Raw genomic sequence first — 19,841 nt, 5'->3', positions numbered from 1 at the left:
TTAATATAAAATATTGATTCAAAAGATTGAGATGTTTCTTACAAACATGAAAGCAAAAATATTGTGAAAATAAATTGCTTCAATTGTGCCATGAAAATGATTTCAAATACAAACGATCTTGTGAAATTCTTTTTAAAAATTTTTTTGATTTTTTAAAATCTTCAAAATGTGTTTTAATATGCATGATAATGCATTTAATGCACACACCGTGCGTGGTAACATTAGTTACGTGCCAGAAAACAACACATGGCCCACGTGTTTTGATTGGCTTTGTTGGCTATTAAAAAGCCTTTTAACAATTACAGGTTATTATCTGTTGACTTGAATTAATGTAAAGCGTGCTAATTAAAATAATTGACTGACAAGTACTACTCGTAATTACTGAAATGACCATGTACAGTGGTGCATGTAAATGTATATAAGTCTATTCTCAAATTTCCAAATAAAAAGTTTAAAAATTATTCATGTTACATGTACAATTATCATCGTGAAGTTTTATGATAAAAAGATTTAGATATACATGTATTATGAATAAAATCAAACCTCCAATATTAAATACTAAATATTTAGTTTAGCAGTAATTTAATGCGCAGTAAATTTGCAAATCTAATTCGCATTAAATTCTCTGTGTGAACACTAAGCGAAGCTAATTCGTTTAATTCAAATTAAACTCTCCGTGTGAACTGGGCATAAAATTCAAGTAATAAAATTTTTGCAATCCTTCAAAAGCAGCATTTGCACAGTAATTTAAAACCAGTTCATAGCTGAACTTAAAATATTGAGAATTCTTTCAGTCAGTCTAACAGTAATGAAAGTACTTTTATAAAGATTTGTTCTATTTTAATACTCTATTATCTGTTTGGCAGTGATGGATGGATAGACTGCTGGACCACCTCTAATGTTGCCATCAGTATAGGATACACCTACCACCCCATGCCAGTTCTACTACAACAGGTCCCTCAGTCAGGGGATGAGGAGGCCCTCCTGGCCCCCCTCCGTCCCTCCAAATACCTCCACCCTCAGGCACCGGACAATTTTGACCCTGGGGAGATGGAATCAGACTTGATTGCAGTGGAACTAGAAGTGGCACCTTCTATGCTCTGTGTTTATGGTTCTCTACTCCGAAATTTTCTTCATGTCAAGGTTTTCAATTGATTTTCCTTTATTTTTTAAAAAAATACTTTTCTCTCATGTAAGAAGATAGAAATATTTCAATGGGTAACACTATATTGTAGATCACTATTTTCGCGATTTTTTCACGATGCATTCTTGATAAGCAAGGCAAAATTTTCACGAATTGTGGTTATTGCTCTATGTAATCTTTAGGAATACTATTATACATTGTAATATGTGAAAACTTTAAATTACATAAAGTAATTGATTTACAGTATATGACATAAATAACTTAAATTGTCATCATAATTTAACTAATATTGAGATTAAACAATTTTTTTGGGAAATAAAACATTTAATTGATATCATATAATATTAGTATTTGTTGTTTTGCAGGAAAATTATTTAGGGGAGGATCAGAAATTTACAGATTTTGAGGATGGCTCCCAGACCCCAGGGAAGGAGGGACAGGGAAATGTGGGCCCCCTGTTTGTGGAGGACTGTAACTTACAGGGGCCATTTGATGAGAGATACTACCGACCCTTTGCTGTCACTGTGTCACTGGCTATTCATGATATTCATGGACACTTGGTGAAGGTACATATATATGATTTTGAAATTATTTTTGTTATCATTTTCATAATTTTTTTTTATAACAATTTCACCAAATTGAATGTTATAATTATCTCTCTTTTCTCTGTATTGCAATGGATCTTTGATGGATATATATATTTTTTATTAATATATACATATTCAAGTGAAATAAATGTTACCTTGACCCATTAAAAATTTATCAATAACATGTAAAATTTCAGAATTTAAAAAAGTGATCTTTATATCTTTGTAGAATTGTAATGTTGATGGTTTGCCTTGTCCGAGCATCTTGTTGGAGAGACTCTGTTTTGAGATGGACAAGGCTTACAAAGAGACAAAACTACAGCTTCTCCTGTCTCCAGCAATTCTTATTGCCAAGGACACATTCCAGGTAAAACATAGCCTGTCAAGTCAAGTTCTTGCTCTATAGGTCAGCAAAATGAACTTCAGTGTACATAAAAGTTATATAAAGTGCTTGGTCATAATGTAGCATTTCTATTATCCAGTTGTATTTGCAGTTGTTACCTTCTTACATTTACAGCATTACATGTGCTAAATACACTCACAATATTTGAACAAGTTGCAAAATATGGTACACATACATGTATTTTCAAAGGACTCTCTATTTACTCTGTTACCAGTTAGTAAGCTAACCTGCAACATTTTGTTTCAGAGGGAAAATGGAGCAAAGCATTTAAATGAAGGTCACCTGGGGTTATCAGGGTTACAGGTCAGAGGTCATGCTATGTTTTCCCATGAGGGCCTGCCCCTGGACAGTGAGACCCTGGAGTATGGCTGGTTAGTGGAGGCCATTATAGGAGACCTGACAGGCAAACTCACTTCTCCTCAGGTACATTTTGTCTTAGTCTTTTCATATGAAATCAATTTTTCTTTTTATCAAAACAAAAATTTTTGAATCTTTTATGAACTTTGTAACTTTTTTTCCAGCAAATATAAATTGGATAAAGTTATTTTTTGGCACTTTAAAAGTACATGACAGTTTCTTTAAGGGTAGTGAATTAAAAAAGATTTTGAATTTTATATTTTAATTTGTGGGTATGAGATGGAAGCAAACCGGTACAAAAATTGACAGAGATGCATACATGTGCTTCATTCCTTAAAATTGTCACTCTCTTTCATAGCTTCAGAACCTGATAGAGTTTATACAAACATTTATCATGCTGGTGGAAGATCCAGAGAACTGCATGGAAAGATCTGTCCCCTACAAGTTCTGTCAACACATGCTACCCCAGCCCCAGTGTCGAATGCTGCCCCAGTACAACTTCCCTTGTCCAACCTCAGAGGAGATTAAATACGAGATGGTCAGAGTGTCCCTGGACTCCATCAACTTCTGTCTGGTAGAGACTGGGACAGCTCTAAATGTCCAGGTCAGTTGTAAGGAGAGACTTCATGAATTAGTGTCCATGTTTAAGAATGATTTTTTTTTACTGTCTTAGTTAATGTGGGATTTCTTTCCAGTTTTGTGAAATTTCACAGTACTGTATGAAAAGCTTCTCTTATGAAGTGCATTTAAAAAATGATTCATATGAATACATGTACATAATATTGTACAATGTACGAGATATAAGGTGAATGAAGTAAATCTTAAATAAGTATTACATATACATACATTGCTTTTGTTTTGTAGGTCAGCACAGTGAAATTATCCACTTGTAACTTACATGGTACCAACACAAGAGCTGGCATTACTGGGAGAATAGAAAACTTCTCACTGCGACAGTTCATCTCCTCTGCTGTCCTCAAAACTGACGAATCCCACCCAGAACTTTGGCTGGAGTCAGGGAGTTTGATATTTGGACCACTAGATGCTGAGGCCGCTATGGCTCTACCTAATCCAGATTTCCATGATCTTCAGGACAAATTCCTAAGGATTCATGACAAGAAAACAAAAAGATTGTGGTTTCTGTGGCCAGTGTGTGAACTGAAAGTTCAACCGACTGTCGTGGGCAAATGTGGGTGTCATGGAGGATGTGTGTTCTTTGGAAGTAACAGAAATGGTGTGGGATTTTTCAGTCATAGAAAATCCAAAGATCCCTCTTCCAGGGCAGTCCTGCAGGTTTCTCCGCTGGGGCAGGATCCAGGTTTTGGACAGAGTTTATTAGTCAGAGACAAGCTTGTGTTTGAGGTTCTGCCCAATAATGGGGAACTTTCACCTCATAAAAATTTCACTTTCACTAGAGGTTATATGAGTGACCTTCTGACCACTCCAGAATCCCCAGGAACTAATATAACTGTGATAGAAGATCCTTCTTTGAGCCTCAGTCAAGCTGGCTCTGTACCTACTATGAGTAAGGCTGATCAGGACCATACTAGTGATACTGGGACAAAAGATCAAGTAGATTCAGTGAAAGACTTCTCTGACAAGACTGTTAGTCCTGGATCAGATACATTTCCACAAGATTCTCTCACCAGTCCCATGTCTGAAACTCGTAGCCTAGTGTCAAGGCTGAGCAGCATGGAGGAGGGATTTGGTAAACAAATGTCCAGTGTCGCAAGTTCCCCAACACTTGAAGGAAGAAGGAAATTATCTGTTGATTTTGAGGACGTCAAGTCCTCTAGAACATCAATATCTAATTTATCAAAGGCTTCACCCAGGAGTTTAAGGCAAGAGAAGGCCTATTCTGTGGTGTCTCTAGAGAGTGAGAGATACTACTCTGCTGAGGAAGATAATTTGGAGAACACCACTGTTATGTCAGGAGGTAGCATGGATAATAGCATCTTATCCACTGCAAGTCAGGATCAGACCATAACATCAGTAGACAATGATCCATCCAATGAAACTGTCATCTTCCAACCATCCAAACAATCTGTGGTGGAAAGACAGCGAAGTGGGTCCACAACCGACTCCACACTGTCTTTTGAGTCTGCTGCCACTGACCAGAGTGACTTTTCCGATGAATTAGATTCTCAAGAAATCTTGGAAAATTTCTCTATGGTTGATTTACATGGCCAAGTGAACAAACCAATCACAGAATCTCCAATACTCATGAACTGCTACTCAGGTCACCTGACTCAGTACGATTGTAAGGATTGGTCCGCTCCTCAGCCAATCCATGGCTCTGGTGAGATGAAGCACAACCATTCAGCATACTCCTTGTCATCAGTTAGTCAGTCTCAGCAGTACATACATAGCCCTGCTTGCCTTCCACATTTTAGAAGAATAAGACAAGGATTCTCCACAGGACTGATGACAACAAAAGAAAAATCAATTCCTGATGCACCTGATCCATGGACAACTACAGATGGAAATGTTCCAAATGGTAAAGAAAATTTGATATATAATTGATACAGTACGTACTATGAAATCAAGTAAATTGATATTTATGCACAAATATTTTATATTGAATGTGTTTTACAGGAGTGATGGCAGAGGAAACCCTTTTGGAGAATGCCTCTATTACAACTGGAGTGGTCAAACTTCATGGCTCAATGGACATAACTATCACACCACTATTTCTAGAATCTTTCACAAGGTACATATACGATTATCATAAAAAAATCAAATATAGTTCAGCCTTTAATAACTCTATGGACTTCTTAGAAAAGTAGAGTATAACATGTAATGGTTCATATTGTGCCATTTCTCTTTTCTGATATTAATCCGTATCCAGTTAAGTTTACAGATTTTTTTTTTCTGTGAAATCAGATATGCTGAGGCTGTAACACCAACTCTAGAATCCCTTCATCCCAACTCGCTCATTGATGGCCTACACAGCCAGTGTCTGGAGCGTCTGAAGCGACAGAATCGACTGAAGAAGGAGGAGACAGCTGAGGACGGGACAGAGAAGCAGGTCCCAGAGAGACAGTTCAGTACCGAGAGTCGCAACCAGGAGGGGCACATGAAGACATCAAGTATACAGGCTCTGCTCACTGTGTCCAAGGTACTGCAGCTACTGTATACAGGGTTATTTTCACCCCATGTAATTTTGTCCTTTTTCACCTGCTATCAATTTTCCCCCATTTTAAATTCACCAAGTCACAGTTCTGTTTAAGAATTTGTTCTGACTGTGTTCTTTGAATTCCCCCCATTTAAAATTTGCCCACTTGTGACAAGAGTGAAAGAGGCGAAAATAAAACGGGGCGAAAATTCACAGTAAATGATTAACTCTGAAAATGTCTAAGGTTATATAATCTCCAAGATATACATTGTAACTGCATTTGTTCAAGGTTAGAGGAAATCGCGTATTTGGGATTTGCCTGTATGTAAAAGTCTATTAATAGCTAGGTTAATTTTTCATTCAGTGACATATTTTTAAAGCTAATCCAGCAGTTTGTCCTTGATTTACATACATGTACATGTATTTACAGAAATTTCTTTTTTCAGTCTGTATAATTATGCATTATGTCCTTTTTTCAGATCAACATTTGTGTTTTACAAGCTGGATTAGTTGAGGAGGTCATCTCTTTCTCAGCTCTGGATAATCTCCATGATTTGACCTGTGTCTCTCTCCTGGCCCTGTGTATAGACAACGTGGAGTGTCAGTTACTGTCCAACAGTCACTCCTGTAAAACCCTGACCGATTCCATTCAGGTCAACAACCCACAGATGTCCCCCAAAAAGAGGCCAGGACGAACTTCAACAGAGATGAATTTTACAGACAGACAGGCGGACAAACAGTTAACGGAAGTTTGTCGAGAGGAGGATGTTGGGACACTGAAGATAGCAAGAATTCATCTGCAGTTACAAAGACTACTGAAGCATAGTAATTACATGGATGACATTCATTTGACAGCTATCCCTGAGCACCGGTCAAAAGTTCTGTTTAAATTTGATGAATTCCCCATCACGGGAGCTCCAGGATATATGAAGATAAGACGTAGTAGTAGTGCCAGGAAAGATTCTGTGGCCCATTCTCCAAAATCCAGGCCCAGCAGACACTCTTCATTTAGCAGACAGACAAGCAGAGACAGTGAGGGAAGAGGAGGAACACTACCCAGACTCTTCAAACAGGGCAGTTTTGAGGAAGAGAAAAGGCCTCCAAAACTCCGGAGGCAGGAAAGTAGAGAATCGTATCACATCCATGATAAAGGCATTGGGTATATTATGTTTGAATGTGGTTTAGAAGACATTAAAGCTACTGCTGTTAGGAGACTGGGCTTTAAAGACATCACTGATGCAGATTTTCAAAGGAAAATGGACAATATTTCAAAGAAATTGGAAGATATTCAGAACTCTACAAAGCAAGAAATTAATTGGCATCTAGGGGATAGAAAGGAGGGAAAATCCCCCACAAAGCGAGAGCCTCCCAAAAGGCAGGATGCCACAGACGCATCTTCTGTTCACTCATATGATTCCATGTAAGTGTTTCATAATGGCATCTTTTGAAAGACATCAATGGTGATAAAAATTGGGAAAAGTTGTACATATTTTTGTTACATGAAGTTGGGCTACTTGGATCTCTACATTGAATGTTTAATAAGTCAAATACATGTAAGTAGAATGCAAACTACTTGTTAGATTTTTTCTGATCTGATCATTTGATTTTTGACCCACATTATACTCTTGAGATGTTTTGCACCAGTCTTTAAATGCTCTAACATCATTTGTTCCAAATTTTGAAAAAAAGAAATGGTATTCTCATTATGAACAATGCAGTGTTTTACATGTAGCTGAAGTTAAACATAAAATAATCATAATTATTACAGATTTCCAATGATCCCTCTTATAAAAAAAAATTGACTTGTCCGTGTACAAAACATGATTGAGTCTACATCATTTGATTTCAAGGAAGTTGAAACTATCTTTCAGACAATTATTCACATATTTGATAATAGTTATCCTAACAATTGTGTGTTTTTTGTAATTCAGGGTATCCATTCCATCCAGTTGCTCCAGTATTGGAGACACCCATACAAATGAGGATCTGAAGGGGGATGCTTCCAGTGGGATACTAGAACTCAGTACCATCTGGCTCAACTTTGCTGCTCCACCACCCATCTCAATCAAACGCAAAGTCGACTTTACAAAGTAAGTAAAAAGATGTTCATATGAATTAGAGTTGGCAAATTTTTTCTGTAAAATTAATCCTTTGTGAATAGTTGAGAATCACATGAAAATTATTCCATTTTAATTTCATCTATATGAACACATCTGAAATTGGCAGCAAATGTTTTTGTTAAAATTGAAATTGGTCAGTTAATCTGAAACTTTTATTTTTTGAAAGTGATATGAGACCTATTTGCTGTGTACATATCTTTTAATAAAATAAAAAAAATTCCTGTACATATCCCAGACTAGACTGGAATCTGCTCAGTACTGCTACCACTGCCATTAATGCTTGGTTGAACCCAGCTGACCGCTTGATGACCGAGATCCGGTCAATGATACTGACCCTCACCCACAGGACCAGTTCTGTAGTGGCCTGTATAATGACCAACGCTCTGGAGGTGGAAGGAATCAAACTACCCAAAAAGGTATGTGATTATTATTGTGTGATTCAATTAAAGTAGGTTTATGAGGATTTTCATTCTAAGGATTTGCTAAGAATGAGATCAGTCACATTGTTATTGTTTTTCATTCTAAGGATTTGCTAAGGATGAGTTCAGTCACATTGTTATTGTTAAAGGAATACATACTTGAATTGTAGATTAAAAAAAAAAGAAATGCAGAATTTTTATGAAATTTGAGTAACTGAAGATCTCTTTGAAATCTGATTTATAACAATCCATTCTTTATGACATTTAGAGCAAATACAGTAAAGTGACAACTCTGGCCTCCACTCTCCTGGAGGAGCCTTCATGTCAGCTGCTGACCGCACTACGACGGTACCTCAACAAGGTGGGGACACAGCCCGTGGAGGAGGCAGTGGTGTCTGACACCATCCCCCAACTCATCACCATCCAGAAAGGCATCCTGGCCCTCACCAGGCAATGGAAGAACCTCCTGTACATGCCTCAGATGTCCAAAATCAACTTCAAAGACAGGAAAAGTGTCCGACCTTACACAGTGAAGTTTGCTCTGCCCGAGAATGGAGATGATGATGACATGCGAGTTGAACTAGAGAGCACCACTGAGCAGATGGATACAGTGGATGAGCGTGCTTCATTGCTTCTGTCTGAGGAGAGATCGGTTCATCATTCCACCTCTATTCCCAGCTTAAATGAGCAGGTGGAGCAGCCAGAGGCAGAGAGCAGGAATTCTTCAGTAAGGCGGAAAATCCTGGGAAAGGTTCACCAATCTGCTTCGGGGACACCTCCAACAACTAGTCTCTTTGACTCACCAGACAGAAAGCCCACCTTGTTCAGTAAGATTAGCGGTAACCTCCAGGCACCCAACATAGCTAGGAATGAAAGTACCTACAGCTTCCACTCAGCAGCAGCTAGTTTGACCAGTTTAGAAGAAACACCACCTGCTACCCCAATGAAAGCAGAATTACCAAAGGCATCTATTTTAAAGAACAGAGAGGATAAAAACAGGGACTTGTACCACTGGATGGCCATGCAAAGGGACGATGAATTCCAGCAATCTTATGATGAAAATCCTGCAATGAAGAGGCATGATTCACTGATCAATGCTTTTGGTAGTGCTTGGAGTCAAGACGATAGTAAGCTGGATCTTACAGACCAACAGTTCAATTCTTTGACATCCATCATGCAACTGGCTGATGCACAGAGCTTTTTCAAACCATTTTTACAAAGTGTTGGTCTGCATGTTGAAGGTGTCAGACCCTCAGCCATGATGAAAAAATTTGGTGGAGTTCTGTCTTTGGAGGGAAAGCTGAAATACCTTAAAATTGAGATTTCTGATTCTGGAAAAAGAAGGGGTAAAGGGAAAAGTAAGAAACATCGAACAAAATTATTGAACCTGACGGACGAGATGCCAGCCTTTATGTGTCACGACTTCTGTGTCAGTGTTGGGATGAAGGATGTGATAGATTTTGATAAAGAATCAGGAGAGACATTTGATCCAAACTGTCAGTTGAATTTTGCCATGCACAAGCTAGAAGCCAAACCAACAACTTTACAAGTGAACTTCATGATCAACTGTAACTCAGTGACTCAACATGTGGATATGCCTCTGTTGAGGCTTATCCACCAGTTTGTAACAATGGCTGAAAATGTGGAGGAAACTCGTAATGAACTAAAACAGAGCAGTTCTGCTGGTGAATGGACAAGAACTCACAGGAAGCAAGGATCTAAAGGTTCTAGCTCTAGTGCAGACACCCAGGCCTCTAACATGTCAGAGGGGCTCAGTCCAATGTCAACAGAGGTAACTCCCAGTACTCCCAGTACTTGGAAACCAGAAATAAGTGAGAAACAGCCTGTTGTTGTTAAATTTGATACTGCTAAATCTGAATCAGAAAAATCCCCAAGGGAGGAAAAGTCCTCCCAAGGAGGGACAGAAGGAGTAGGAGGAGGAATGACAGAGAGTCAGTCCACTGGAGTCCTCACTCCTCCTCAGTCCCTGAACCTCAGTGAGACAGTGACAATAGACATAGAGGAAACATCCTCACCAGCAGTGACAGAGAAAACCTTTATAGATGAGATCCATGCCACTACTCCAAAATGCTGGAAGACATTGTATCATCTGCTAGAACTGTATTCCACCATGCCAGAACCCAAAACAGTAAAAAGGAAGCCATCCTCAAAGTTACCGGTCATTGAGGAGGAATCAGAGGCTGAGGTCCATGAGGAGGGGGAGGAACCACAGGAAGTGACATCAGACGAGGGTAAAACTGGGAATAATACTAAGATTGAGGACCTAAATGATGAGGAGAAGAACATTGGTATACCAAGTAAACCCAGGCAATCTATCACTCAGGCCAGGTTCAAACAAAGTAAGTTCTATTTCATATACTGTGTGAATTATCCACTAAACAGTATTGAAGTACAGCGAAACTCGGTTATAACGAAGTCACTGGGACCTATGAAATTACTTCGCTATATTCGTAATTTGTTATAACTGTATAAGAAATTCATTAAATTTATATAGCTGGGGATCCAAGATGACTTCGCTATATCCGTAAATTTGCAATATCCGTGTTCGTACTAAACGAGTTTTGCTGTACACATTTATATGAATTTCTATTTATTCCCTCTCAGTACAAACATGCCACATTCTTACTCAATGAGAAATTATTCATACTTTTGTGATATTTCGAATTCACAGGTATTTATGTTGGGGAGACAATTCCTTTGGTAGTTTTTGGCATTGCTAAAGTAGAAGAAGTCAAAATCCTGGCTGTTCTGAGTGGACTGAAGCTGGAAGCCAAACTGAAAAATGTACATGCCAGTGGCACATACAGAGAAAAAGTGAAGGGTGGGTTTACACTGTGGATTGATAATAATAATTCTTTGTCAAAATTTAACCTAGATCAGAAATTGATTACATTCAAATTTTTTGTATAAATTACAGCACTCACTGTTTATATTTTGCAGTGCTTATGTTGAAATGTTGAATATCAAAATACTTTAAAATAAGTCTGGACCAAACCTTATCAGTATCTGAGAAATTCTAACTTTGATGTGTGGAACATGTTTAGGTGTTTTGCATGAAATGATATGCACTGAATGATTTTAAAAAGTTGAGTCATTTGAGATGAATTTGGAATTAATTTATTAATAAGTTGTATGTAAATTGTAGGTTTTGTCCAGAGGAAGTCCTCAGAATCTTCCGTCACAGCTCACATTGGACACACCCTGGTACAGCTGTTTGAGGGGATTCCCCCAGAAATGAAGTAAGTAATGACATGGGGTTGTGAAGGGAGTCAGAACTGTATTTAAAAACTACAATAAGACATAATAATGACAAATTGAAGGAAGACTTTACAAGTACTTTTCTATATAATATGATTTTTTTCTCAAGAAAACACAAATAAATATAAAAGGCATGGAATCCAAAGTTGAAACATTCTTAAATATCAATGGATAGTTGTGATTAAGTTTTATAATTTGTATATGTTGTATGTAACTTCTTTGGCGAACATTTTTGAATTCCTTGAGAACAAATTATATGTAACAGAAATATGTGTTGTTAACTACTTAGACCTCTGCACATTCCCAAATCTAAACTGTAAGTAAAACTGTTTTACAGACTAGTGTAAATGTGACTTACATACATGTAACTGTATATAATTTGTGAACTCTATTGAATTCACATGAGTTAGATTTTCAACGTACTACATTTATATCTTGTAATAAATGTATGTGTCCATTAGTTTCTTCTAACTATGAGTTTTATACTTATTGTATCCTTTTGATACATAACAAATGACCAACTACATGTATTGTTTAATATATTAAATGTAGTTAACAGAGTTATTTGGAAGAAAATTTGTGTTAACCTAAAATAAAAACTTATCATACATGTACATGTACATTCAAGTTATTTGACTTGTATGATATAATTAGAAATTTTAAAAATGAGATCAGTATATATGTTTATAGCTGTTTTAATGTCATTACAGGACGGTCGTCACTGTTAATATTGATAAGACCCAAGCTCTACATACCACCATTCTGAGGAGAGGCAAGGAGCATAACTCTGCTATGATTTCCGTCGGACTGATTGAGGTAGATATCCCACAGCACCCCGTCGTCCTCCATGGCATGATGACTAGAGGCTCCAAGCAGATCTCCAGTACACTACAAGAGTTCAGAAGACCCGTGTCTAGGTCAAGGTAATATTTTAATTGTCCGGATGGCTTTTCAGTGGTTGAAAAAATATTTAGTGTAAAAAGGCAGGTACATAATGGATAACAAAATTAGAGCATTGAAAAAGGTTAATTAAAAGGTTTGTATTAAGGGCATTTTATGCATGGTGTGAAATTGTTTTCCCATGTAATTCACAAAATGTTCTTAGCTTTTACAGTATATAATTTTCATAAAGAAATCTCATCCTATGAATTCTATTATAATTTCAGGCAAAACATAATTGAAATTACAGGTACATTATGTATAAACAAGTTCAAATTTTGTCTCCTGATGTCCTCAATGTTATTGGTATTCAATAAAAATGTTAAGGATTGGAATTTGTTTTTAGTCGTAATCTGGAGACGGTACAGGAAGTAAGCAGTGCAGAGACTTGTACCGGTGAACCTGTCCGTAAACCCAAGGCCCCGCCAAAGGAGGGGGAAAAACTCAATCGACCTAAATTCCTCCACATCCATGTCAAGGCCATATTTCAAGGACTCATCACAGGGGCCTCTCTGTTACCCTCTCTCAAGGCTCAACACAAGGTGAGTTTAGATATAAGATACAGTTTCATCTTCTTTATGCTTAAATTGTACAATTTCAACTTTATTATTTGAAAAGTCCCCTTAAGCAAAATTTCAAAGAGAAATAACAATTTTATTCATACTACAAGATGGTTTTTTATGATAAAAATATTGAAAGTTTGATGTAATTATTGAATGTGTTACCTGTTGTCAGCTTTAATTATAAGGTCACTAAAATAGTGTCATAACTATAGTAAAGTCCTAATTATTCTATCACAGACTGGCCCAGTTTCCTTGAGCGGAATGACTGGCAAAAAATCCCGATTTACAATGGATCTCCAGAAACACCAGCTCAGCTTTAAATCCAAGGTGAGGTCTTTGTGATATTTATTGTACTATCCTTGATTTATTTGGCTGAGCATTGTCTGCCAGTTCATGTTTAAAGCTACATTTGTCAGAATCATTGTTCTCTCTGTTATTGTTTCCATTATTATAATTTTTGTTTGTCATCATGGCTGCCGCCTTCCTCATCATAAACATTGTGACAGTCTTTATCTCCTTTTTCGTCTTCCATGTCTTTGTTATGATCATCAGTGATTTTGTGAAGATTATTTTTGATGATTGTTGCTTTATGTGAATTTTTCTTTGTGTTACTTTATTAATCATCCATATTAATCCTGTCTATAGCGCGTCGATCTAATCCGAGAGGTAGGTAGAGTGTACAATCACCTTGGTGACATCACATCTGGTGAAAAGTATGGCTGACACAATATTTTCAGTTCTTGAAAGACACTTTGCTGCTTCTTTGCATTTCTTGCATATACACTGTATATTCAATCTGTAATTGGTCTTTTTAAAAAAAAAAATCAGGCAGTGTGATTAAATGATTTCTAATGGGTTTAAGAGTAGAGAATGTGATAAAATCTAAACTTTATTTTAGCATATGATTAGATAAAAAACAGAGGATGAATTGAAATTTTGTTTTCCCAACCAAAAACAAAATTAGAAAATTTTTTCCAAGTTTTAGGAAATTTTAATTCAACAACAAACATATGCATTCAATCAAATTTAAAAAATAAGAAACAAAAAGAACAGAAGCTTGCTTTATACTGCTCTAGTCTAAGCATTTTAAAATTAATATGACAGTCACCATGGAAAGAGTGTTTGCGGTATAAAGCATTTCAAAATACATGAATCAATACATGTTTACACAATAATTTGCTTAAATTAGATAAAGATATAGAAAAGCCCCAATGATAAGGCACTGTAATGAAATTTTACTGTTAACTAGATTTTTGTTTAAGTGGAGTGTGATTTAGGTGTGATATAAGAATAATTATAATTTATTCTGTTGATGCAGTTGTAAATTGTAGTCGCTGTTTTCTTGTGCGCACTATGAATTGCTTTTTGATACATGACTCCCAAGTGAAACTGTTCACTTTAAACTGTACATTGTTATACATGTACATCTTCTTTGTTTGTCAAAATATATAACTCTTTCTCTACTAACCCATGACTCTTTCCTATTGCAAAGACTCATTGATGCAGTATTAATCAATAAGATAATAATTATTTGTTTAATTTATGTCATATAATCTATCCTTAGGCTAATATTTTCACATGCAAAATAGATAATTAGATCTCATGTATTAACCTTACATTAATAAAATTAGATTATGTTATTGCTAATATACAAAGTTTTATGTTGTTGATATCCTTTTTCAGGTGCAGACAACTGAGACCTCTCTTCCCTCCGAGGCAGAGATAGAGTTACCTCCCATACACATGTACGCTGACTACCGCCCCCACAAGCAGATGGAGTCCCCCTCAGATAAGCTAGGGGAGGGGCTGGTCCTTAAGGAGGGAGACTTCCTACACGCCGTGGCAGAGATTGGCATGCTGGAACACAGTCTGACCACCGATCTTCTCAATCATCTAGTCTTTGTGCAGAAAGTTTTCATGAAGGTATTGTGTAAAAAATCATGTTCTTGGAGACAACCAACTGAAAGTGAACAAATTGTTCTGAACACCTGTTGGATATAAATGTTGACAAATTTGTATAATTGTCATTTGAAATCCACAATGGTCATGTATGTTCAATGTAAAAAAAAATATAATGGATATACTAAAATTAATTTTGATGTTGGTGTAAAGTTGAAAATTATATGCATTTGCCATAATTTTTATGTGCTTCATCTTTATTGTAATTGTTATTTGTTTTCTTTCTCCTTAAGGAGGTGAATGAGTTGGTACAGAAGGTGTCGGGGTCAGATCAGCCTGTCCCCCTGTGGGAGGGGGGTGAGGAAGAGAAACCGACCACCCAGGATCTCCTCTACTCCTTCAGCTTCAGGTTCAAGGTCAGTCATATTACACTGCAATGAGACGGCATAATTTAATACTCAAATCTGAGAATTTCTTTAATGTAGTAAGTCAGTAATTTCACTGTTTCATATTTTGAGTCAAACAAGGGAAAATTCAGAGAGCTTTGATTTCTGTTTATAGAATATTTTCCAATAGTTCAACAAATATATGTTCATGTATGTCTTTGCCCTTGTATTCAGAATATTTCTCTCCTATCTCCAGGGAATTCAGATTACAGCTACCACCCCCACCTCCAGTGCTGTGAGGTTAGAGACGGGGTCTGTTGATCTGGAGGTGTCCAACCGAGTGTTAATGGCTACAGAGGACAGGACGCAGAAGGGTAAATGTCTGAGATTCAAATACATGTTCATAAAGTACATAAAAGTGCTTTAATAAAACATTACATTTACTTCAAAGATTTATTTATCATTTACAGTGTTGTCCGTGATCATATTGTTTCAGATGATTCATATGAGATACTTTTTTCAGCAAACAAAGTTAATGAAAAGATGTTCATCAAGGCTCAAGTAAACCTGAACTTAGCACTTGGACAACTTATCAAGGTCAGTCACCATCTCATACATACAGGCAAAAATGAGAATTTCAAAAATATTATCTTTTACAATTCTATGGATGTATTGTTCTAAAGACTTGCATACAATGTAAATGTGATTTTGTGCTGTATGTCACACTGTGTGTAACAGTTACCATGATTTTTAACTGAAAATGATATTGTGTGACTTGTTTTCACTTTGTATTTGTTGAATTTTGTAGAACCCAATGTTTGAAGAAGCTGAGCCTGAATTCCAGACTATGGCATTCTTCAAGACAAAAATTGGGATTAGAAATGCTTTACAGGTAGAAAGATAAAAAAAAATTAGTTTTATAATGCACATACACTGAATGCATAAACTTTATTCTCATTTAACATAGACTAAAATTTTAAAAAGGGACAAAACCCATATTATATTAAATAGAAGTTTGTCCTAGAGTTTGAAATGACTTCTTGTACATGATATTTTGTACATGTACACCAGCCAGGAATTAATAAATCTTTAGTATATACTAAGTTTTTGCAGTAGATTCTTTACAATATAGTGTACACTGATTGTAGGACGAGTTGATTCCTGGAGCGGCCCAGGACCAGGAAGCTCTCCTTATCACCCTGATGAGACCCATCATACTGGCCCAGCCACTGGCTTTTGATAAAGGTAAGCTGTCTACAACACAAGTATCAGGCTATTAAGAAGTCTCGTCATCAATAGTGATCAATTATCATTTAAAATATTCAGTACCTTTTATAACTTCATATTTGAATGGAAATAACTTGAGATTTTATTTTATTTTCCACAGCTGTTCTAGTTTGGTTGAACTATAAGAATGCATATGAATACTGGACAGAACAGAGAATGGCACTAAATACAGAGGTAATAATAGCCCTTAGTTTTCATAAAAATCCTATGTTTTAAAATTTCTAGAGAGGTAAACTATAATCCTGATAAATAACTCTTTTAAATAGAATGTTTGATACAAACCCTCCCTACACCTAAGTGTTTGTATTTCCCTGTTAGGTGTTGAATGCCACCAGACAGGTAATAGACCGGATCCCTCCTGTGAAGGCTGCTGTGTCCCCCGCCTCTCTCAGCACACTCTTCCTACAGCTGACCGTCGATGATATGGGGATCTGTGTTCCTGTTACTTCTGTCTCTCAGGTTCCTTTTTTCTTTGCTTTTGAAAATGATACTTTTCATGTCTTACTTTCACATTTAACAAAGTCTATAAAATTTATAATCAGGTTAATCTTAAAACTAAATACATGTACGAGGGGTGTTAGAAAAGTTCGCGGACACATTGAATTACGGAAAATCTATCGTGTTCTGTAAAGAATAACGTATGTTCTGTTAAATGACTATCAATTGATGATAAGTATGCAAAAAAACAGATGAATTCAATAAAAATTTCAAAATATACAACGATTTTTATTTTACATGATCTAGATCCATGGAGCACCTCTTGATATTTCTACGACGTCATGTGACGTCAAACAACTGACAGTAAACTTGTTACTCTTTTTCAAAGTAAATCCCATTCAGTTCCACGCACTTTTCATGCCTTTTAACCCATTTATGAAATGTATCTTTAAACCACGATTTGTCAAGTTTTTGTAGAATGTCTTTTGTAGCATATCGATAAGTTGTGCCTTTAGGTAAATAAAGCAAAGTCCATCGGCGCAAGGTCTGTATGGGGGGTGCTGCAAGAGCTAAAATCCAGTAAATCAATGTCCAGTGGTTGACTGTGCAGTGTGTGCGGGGGCATTGTCTTGGTGAAATATTACCGAGTTTAAATTAGCAGCAACTTCTGGGCGTCTCTTTCGTAAGGCCTGAATCAGGTCACGCCGAACAACCTTCAAATGAAATTGTGTAATGTATTTTGAAACCAATTCTTTGAAATTGTTCATAACAAATTAAAAATTGCTCAGAAATATTTAGAAAATAATTAAATTATTTGATTACGTTTCACTAAATTATCATCGACTTTTATAAAAAAAAAGATCATATCCTTTTTTCAAAGCTAATTTATCATAAACGATTAATAAATACCTTCGAATAATAATAAGCGTTGACGGTCTGCCCACTGGGTACAGCATGAGTTAAAATCACCCCCTGCATGTCCATAAACATGATAAACATGTGTTTTCCTGCGGATCTCGTCACCTTTGCTTTCTTAGGTGGCGGTGACCCTTTTCTCTTCCACATGCTGGACTGTTGCTTAGTTTCTGGATCAAAGTGGTATAACCAGGTCTCATCGGTAGTGATTATTTGCCCCAGAAATGCCTCACCTTCAGGCGTCTGTGTGCCGAAACCCGCCTCCACAGAGAGCAATCTTGGCACCCATCGTGCACAAAGTTTCTGAAAGTTCAGATTTTTTGATTATCTGGTGTATGGTTGGAATACTAAAGTCTGCAATGTCACGCACAGAGACTCTCCTGTCATTGTTCAACTCCCTAAGTACCGATTCTCTGACATTATCACTCACTTCTTGTGGTCTTCCGGTGCGATCATCGTCGAAAATATCAGTCATTAAACCTCTGATGCCATTTTGTCCTAGAAATGTGGGCCATCACCAGCAGCATCTAAGAAGATTTTGGTCTCCTTCGGCGATTTTCCTGCCTGCACACAGAATTTTATGACTGCTCATGTTGACGTTAATTTTTTTGACTTTCACATTTAAAAATCAATTTAATTGTTTTCATAAAATTTATAAAATATCGTGCATTTTTATGCGCTAAATATGTACATTAATTCAATTTGAAAAAATGCGAACAAAATGAAAACTTTCAAAAAAATGAGATGCTCCGTGAAGCGTATCTTTTCATAATAATTAGGCTGTATTTTTTTTATTGGAGTATTGAAAACAGTCAAATCTTCGCACATTTATTGCAAAATATCTCAAGTTATTATCTGCCAAGTTTCGTTGGTTTCCTGCAAATAGCGCGCTTACAATAGAACTTGTCCGCGAACTTTTCTAACACCCCTCGTATATGTACATGTTCATCATGTTCATGTTTTGATAATCTAAAACCTGTATATGTTTTCATGTGTCAACATTTATTTGTGTTTTCAGTTGTACCCTGCCACCCCACAGACAGTTTTTGTTGACAATGAGCCGGGGTCAGCCTTAGTATTGACCATCAAGGGAACTCAGATCTCAGCGTGTTCCTCAGGGTCACTGGTCAGCAAGGGCAGATTTCAAGGTCAGGAGGGATTTTATGATAAACAAATGCAGTTTAAATTGAAATGTTCTAACTTTCAGGAAAATATGCAGTCATAAACAACTAGATTAGAAATATTAAATGATTGTATAGCCTTCTAGAATGCAGTTAGGTGTCAGTGTAATGATAATACTGAGATAATTTCCAGAATTCTGCCTGAGATTTGCGGATGATTTTGAGACGTCCTGGGATGATTGGAAGCCTGACCCCTGTGAGAGCCCTGTAATGAATGCCTGTGTGGTACCAGAGGGGACGTATGAAGTATGCTCCAGGACCATCAGCAAGCAAACTACAGGTATACAATGTAGATAGTGCTCTGCTCTGGTGGTAGGCATAGCTAAGATTGAATTTATTTATTGTCACATAGCAGTTTAATTTGGAATACTGAAAATAATATTCAAAAGTGTAGATTATCATTATATTTCAAGTTTAATACATAGTTAGTTTTATATAGGTATAACAACTGTAACAATTCAACATTAATTTTAATATTTTGCCCTTAGATCCTAACAGTAATGCTAAATGGATCCTGAATGTGAGATGGGAAATGCAGGGTATAGCAGTACACCTAAACACCAACGTTGGTAAATGTCTGTCGGCGTTAGGTAAAACCCTGACCGCCCTGGCAGGCGAATCAGATGAAGAGTTGTCAGATGATGAAGTGGATGCCCGGTCAGATCACGTTTTCTCTCCAAACAGTCCTTCTGAGGTTGTGAGTCTAGCTTAATGATAAAATCATTAAGAGAAACTCTGGGGCTGTTTTACAAAAGAACTTATGACTAAGACCAAAACTTTAGTTGATTGTAGAATTTTTCGAAATTAAT

At 36.7% G+C, this 19,841-nt stretch overlaps 1 protein-coding gene across 4 annotated transcripts in view; it reads left to right on the top strand.

Annotated features, from left to right (window-relative positions):
• The first annotated feature begins 869 nt into the window (after positions 1–869).
• The window catches only part of LOC134247770 (bridge-like lipid transfer protein family member 1), a 35,277-nt gene continuing 16,305 nt past the window's right edge, over positions 870–19,841 (top strand). For 2 of the 4 annotated variants that reach the window (XM_062730158.1, XM_062730155.1), the window contains exons 1-29: positions 870–1,143; positions 1,510–1,710; positions 1,961–2,098; positions 2,381–2,557; positions 2,850–3,095; positions 3,356–4,988; positions 5,087–5,201; positions 5,375–5,609; positions 6,086–7,026; positions 7,538–7,696; positions 7,962–8,142; positions 8,414–10,505; positions 10,838–10,987; positions 11,312–11,405; positions 12,135–12,347; positions 12,710–12,905; positions 13,164–13,253; positions 13,572–13,592; positions 14,610–14,849; positions 15,119–15,241; positions 15,468–15,585; positions 15,735–15,808; positions 16,020–16,103; positions 16,360–16,456; positions 16,599–16,672; positions 16,817–16,957; positions 18,870–18,999; positions 19,166–19,312; positions 19,521–19,729. In XM_062730158.1, the coding sequence (XP_062586142.1) occupies positions 934–1,143; positions 1,510–1,710; positions 1,961–2,098; positions 2,381–2,557; positions 2,850–3,095; positions 3,356–4,988; positions 5,087–5,201; positions 5,375–5,609; positions 6,086–7,026; positions 7,538–7,696; positions 7,962–8,142; positions 8,414–10,505; positions 10,838–10,987; positions 11,312–11,405; positions 12,135–12,347; positions 12,710–12,905; positions 13,164–13,253; positions 13,572–13,592; positions 14,610–14,849; positions 15,119–15,241; positions 15,468–15,585; positions 15,735–15,808; positions 16,020–16,103; positions 16,360–16,456; positions 16,599–16,672; positions 16,817–16,957; positions 18,870–18,999; positions 19,166–19,312; positions 19,521–19,729 (8,529 nt within the window). In that variant the 5' untranslated portion in view covers positions 870–933. The remainder of the gene's footprint in view (positions 1,144–1,509; positions 1,711–1,960; positions 2,099–2,380; positions 2,558–2,849; positions 3,096–3,355; positions 4,989–5,086; positions 5,202–5,374; positions 5,610–6,085; positions 7,027–7,537; positions 7,697–7,961; positions 8,143–8,413; positions 10,506–10,837; positions 10,988–11,311; positions 11,406–12,134; positions 12,348–12,709; positions 12,906–13,163; positions 13,254–13,571; positions 13,593–14,609; positions 14,850–15,118; positions 15,242–15,467; positions 15,586–15,734; positions 15,809–16,019; positions 16,104–16,359; positions 16,457–16,598; positions 16,673–16,816; positions 16,958–18,869; positions 19,000–19,165; positions 19,313–19,520; positions 19,730–19,841) is intronic. The other 2 variants (XM_062730156.1, XM_062730157.1) reach the window with 2 other exon arrangements.

The sequence above is a fragment of the Saccostrea cucullata genome, unplaced genomic scaffold, assembly GCF_032062105.1.
Source record: "Saccostrea cucullata isolate Sc308-1 unplaced genomic scaffold, CSIRO_AGI_Scuc_v1 ctg1982, whole genome shotgun sequence".
NCBI classification, from domain to species: Eukaryota; Metazoa; Mollusca; class Bivalvia; order Ostreida; family Ostreidae; genus Saccostrea; species Saccostrea cuccullata.
This window is presented reverse-complemented; position numbering and strand designations above follow the sequence as displayed.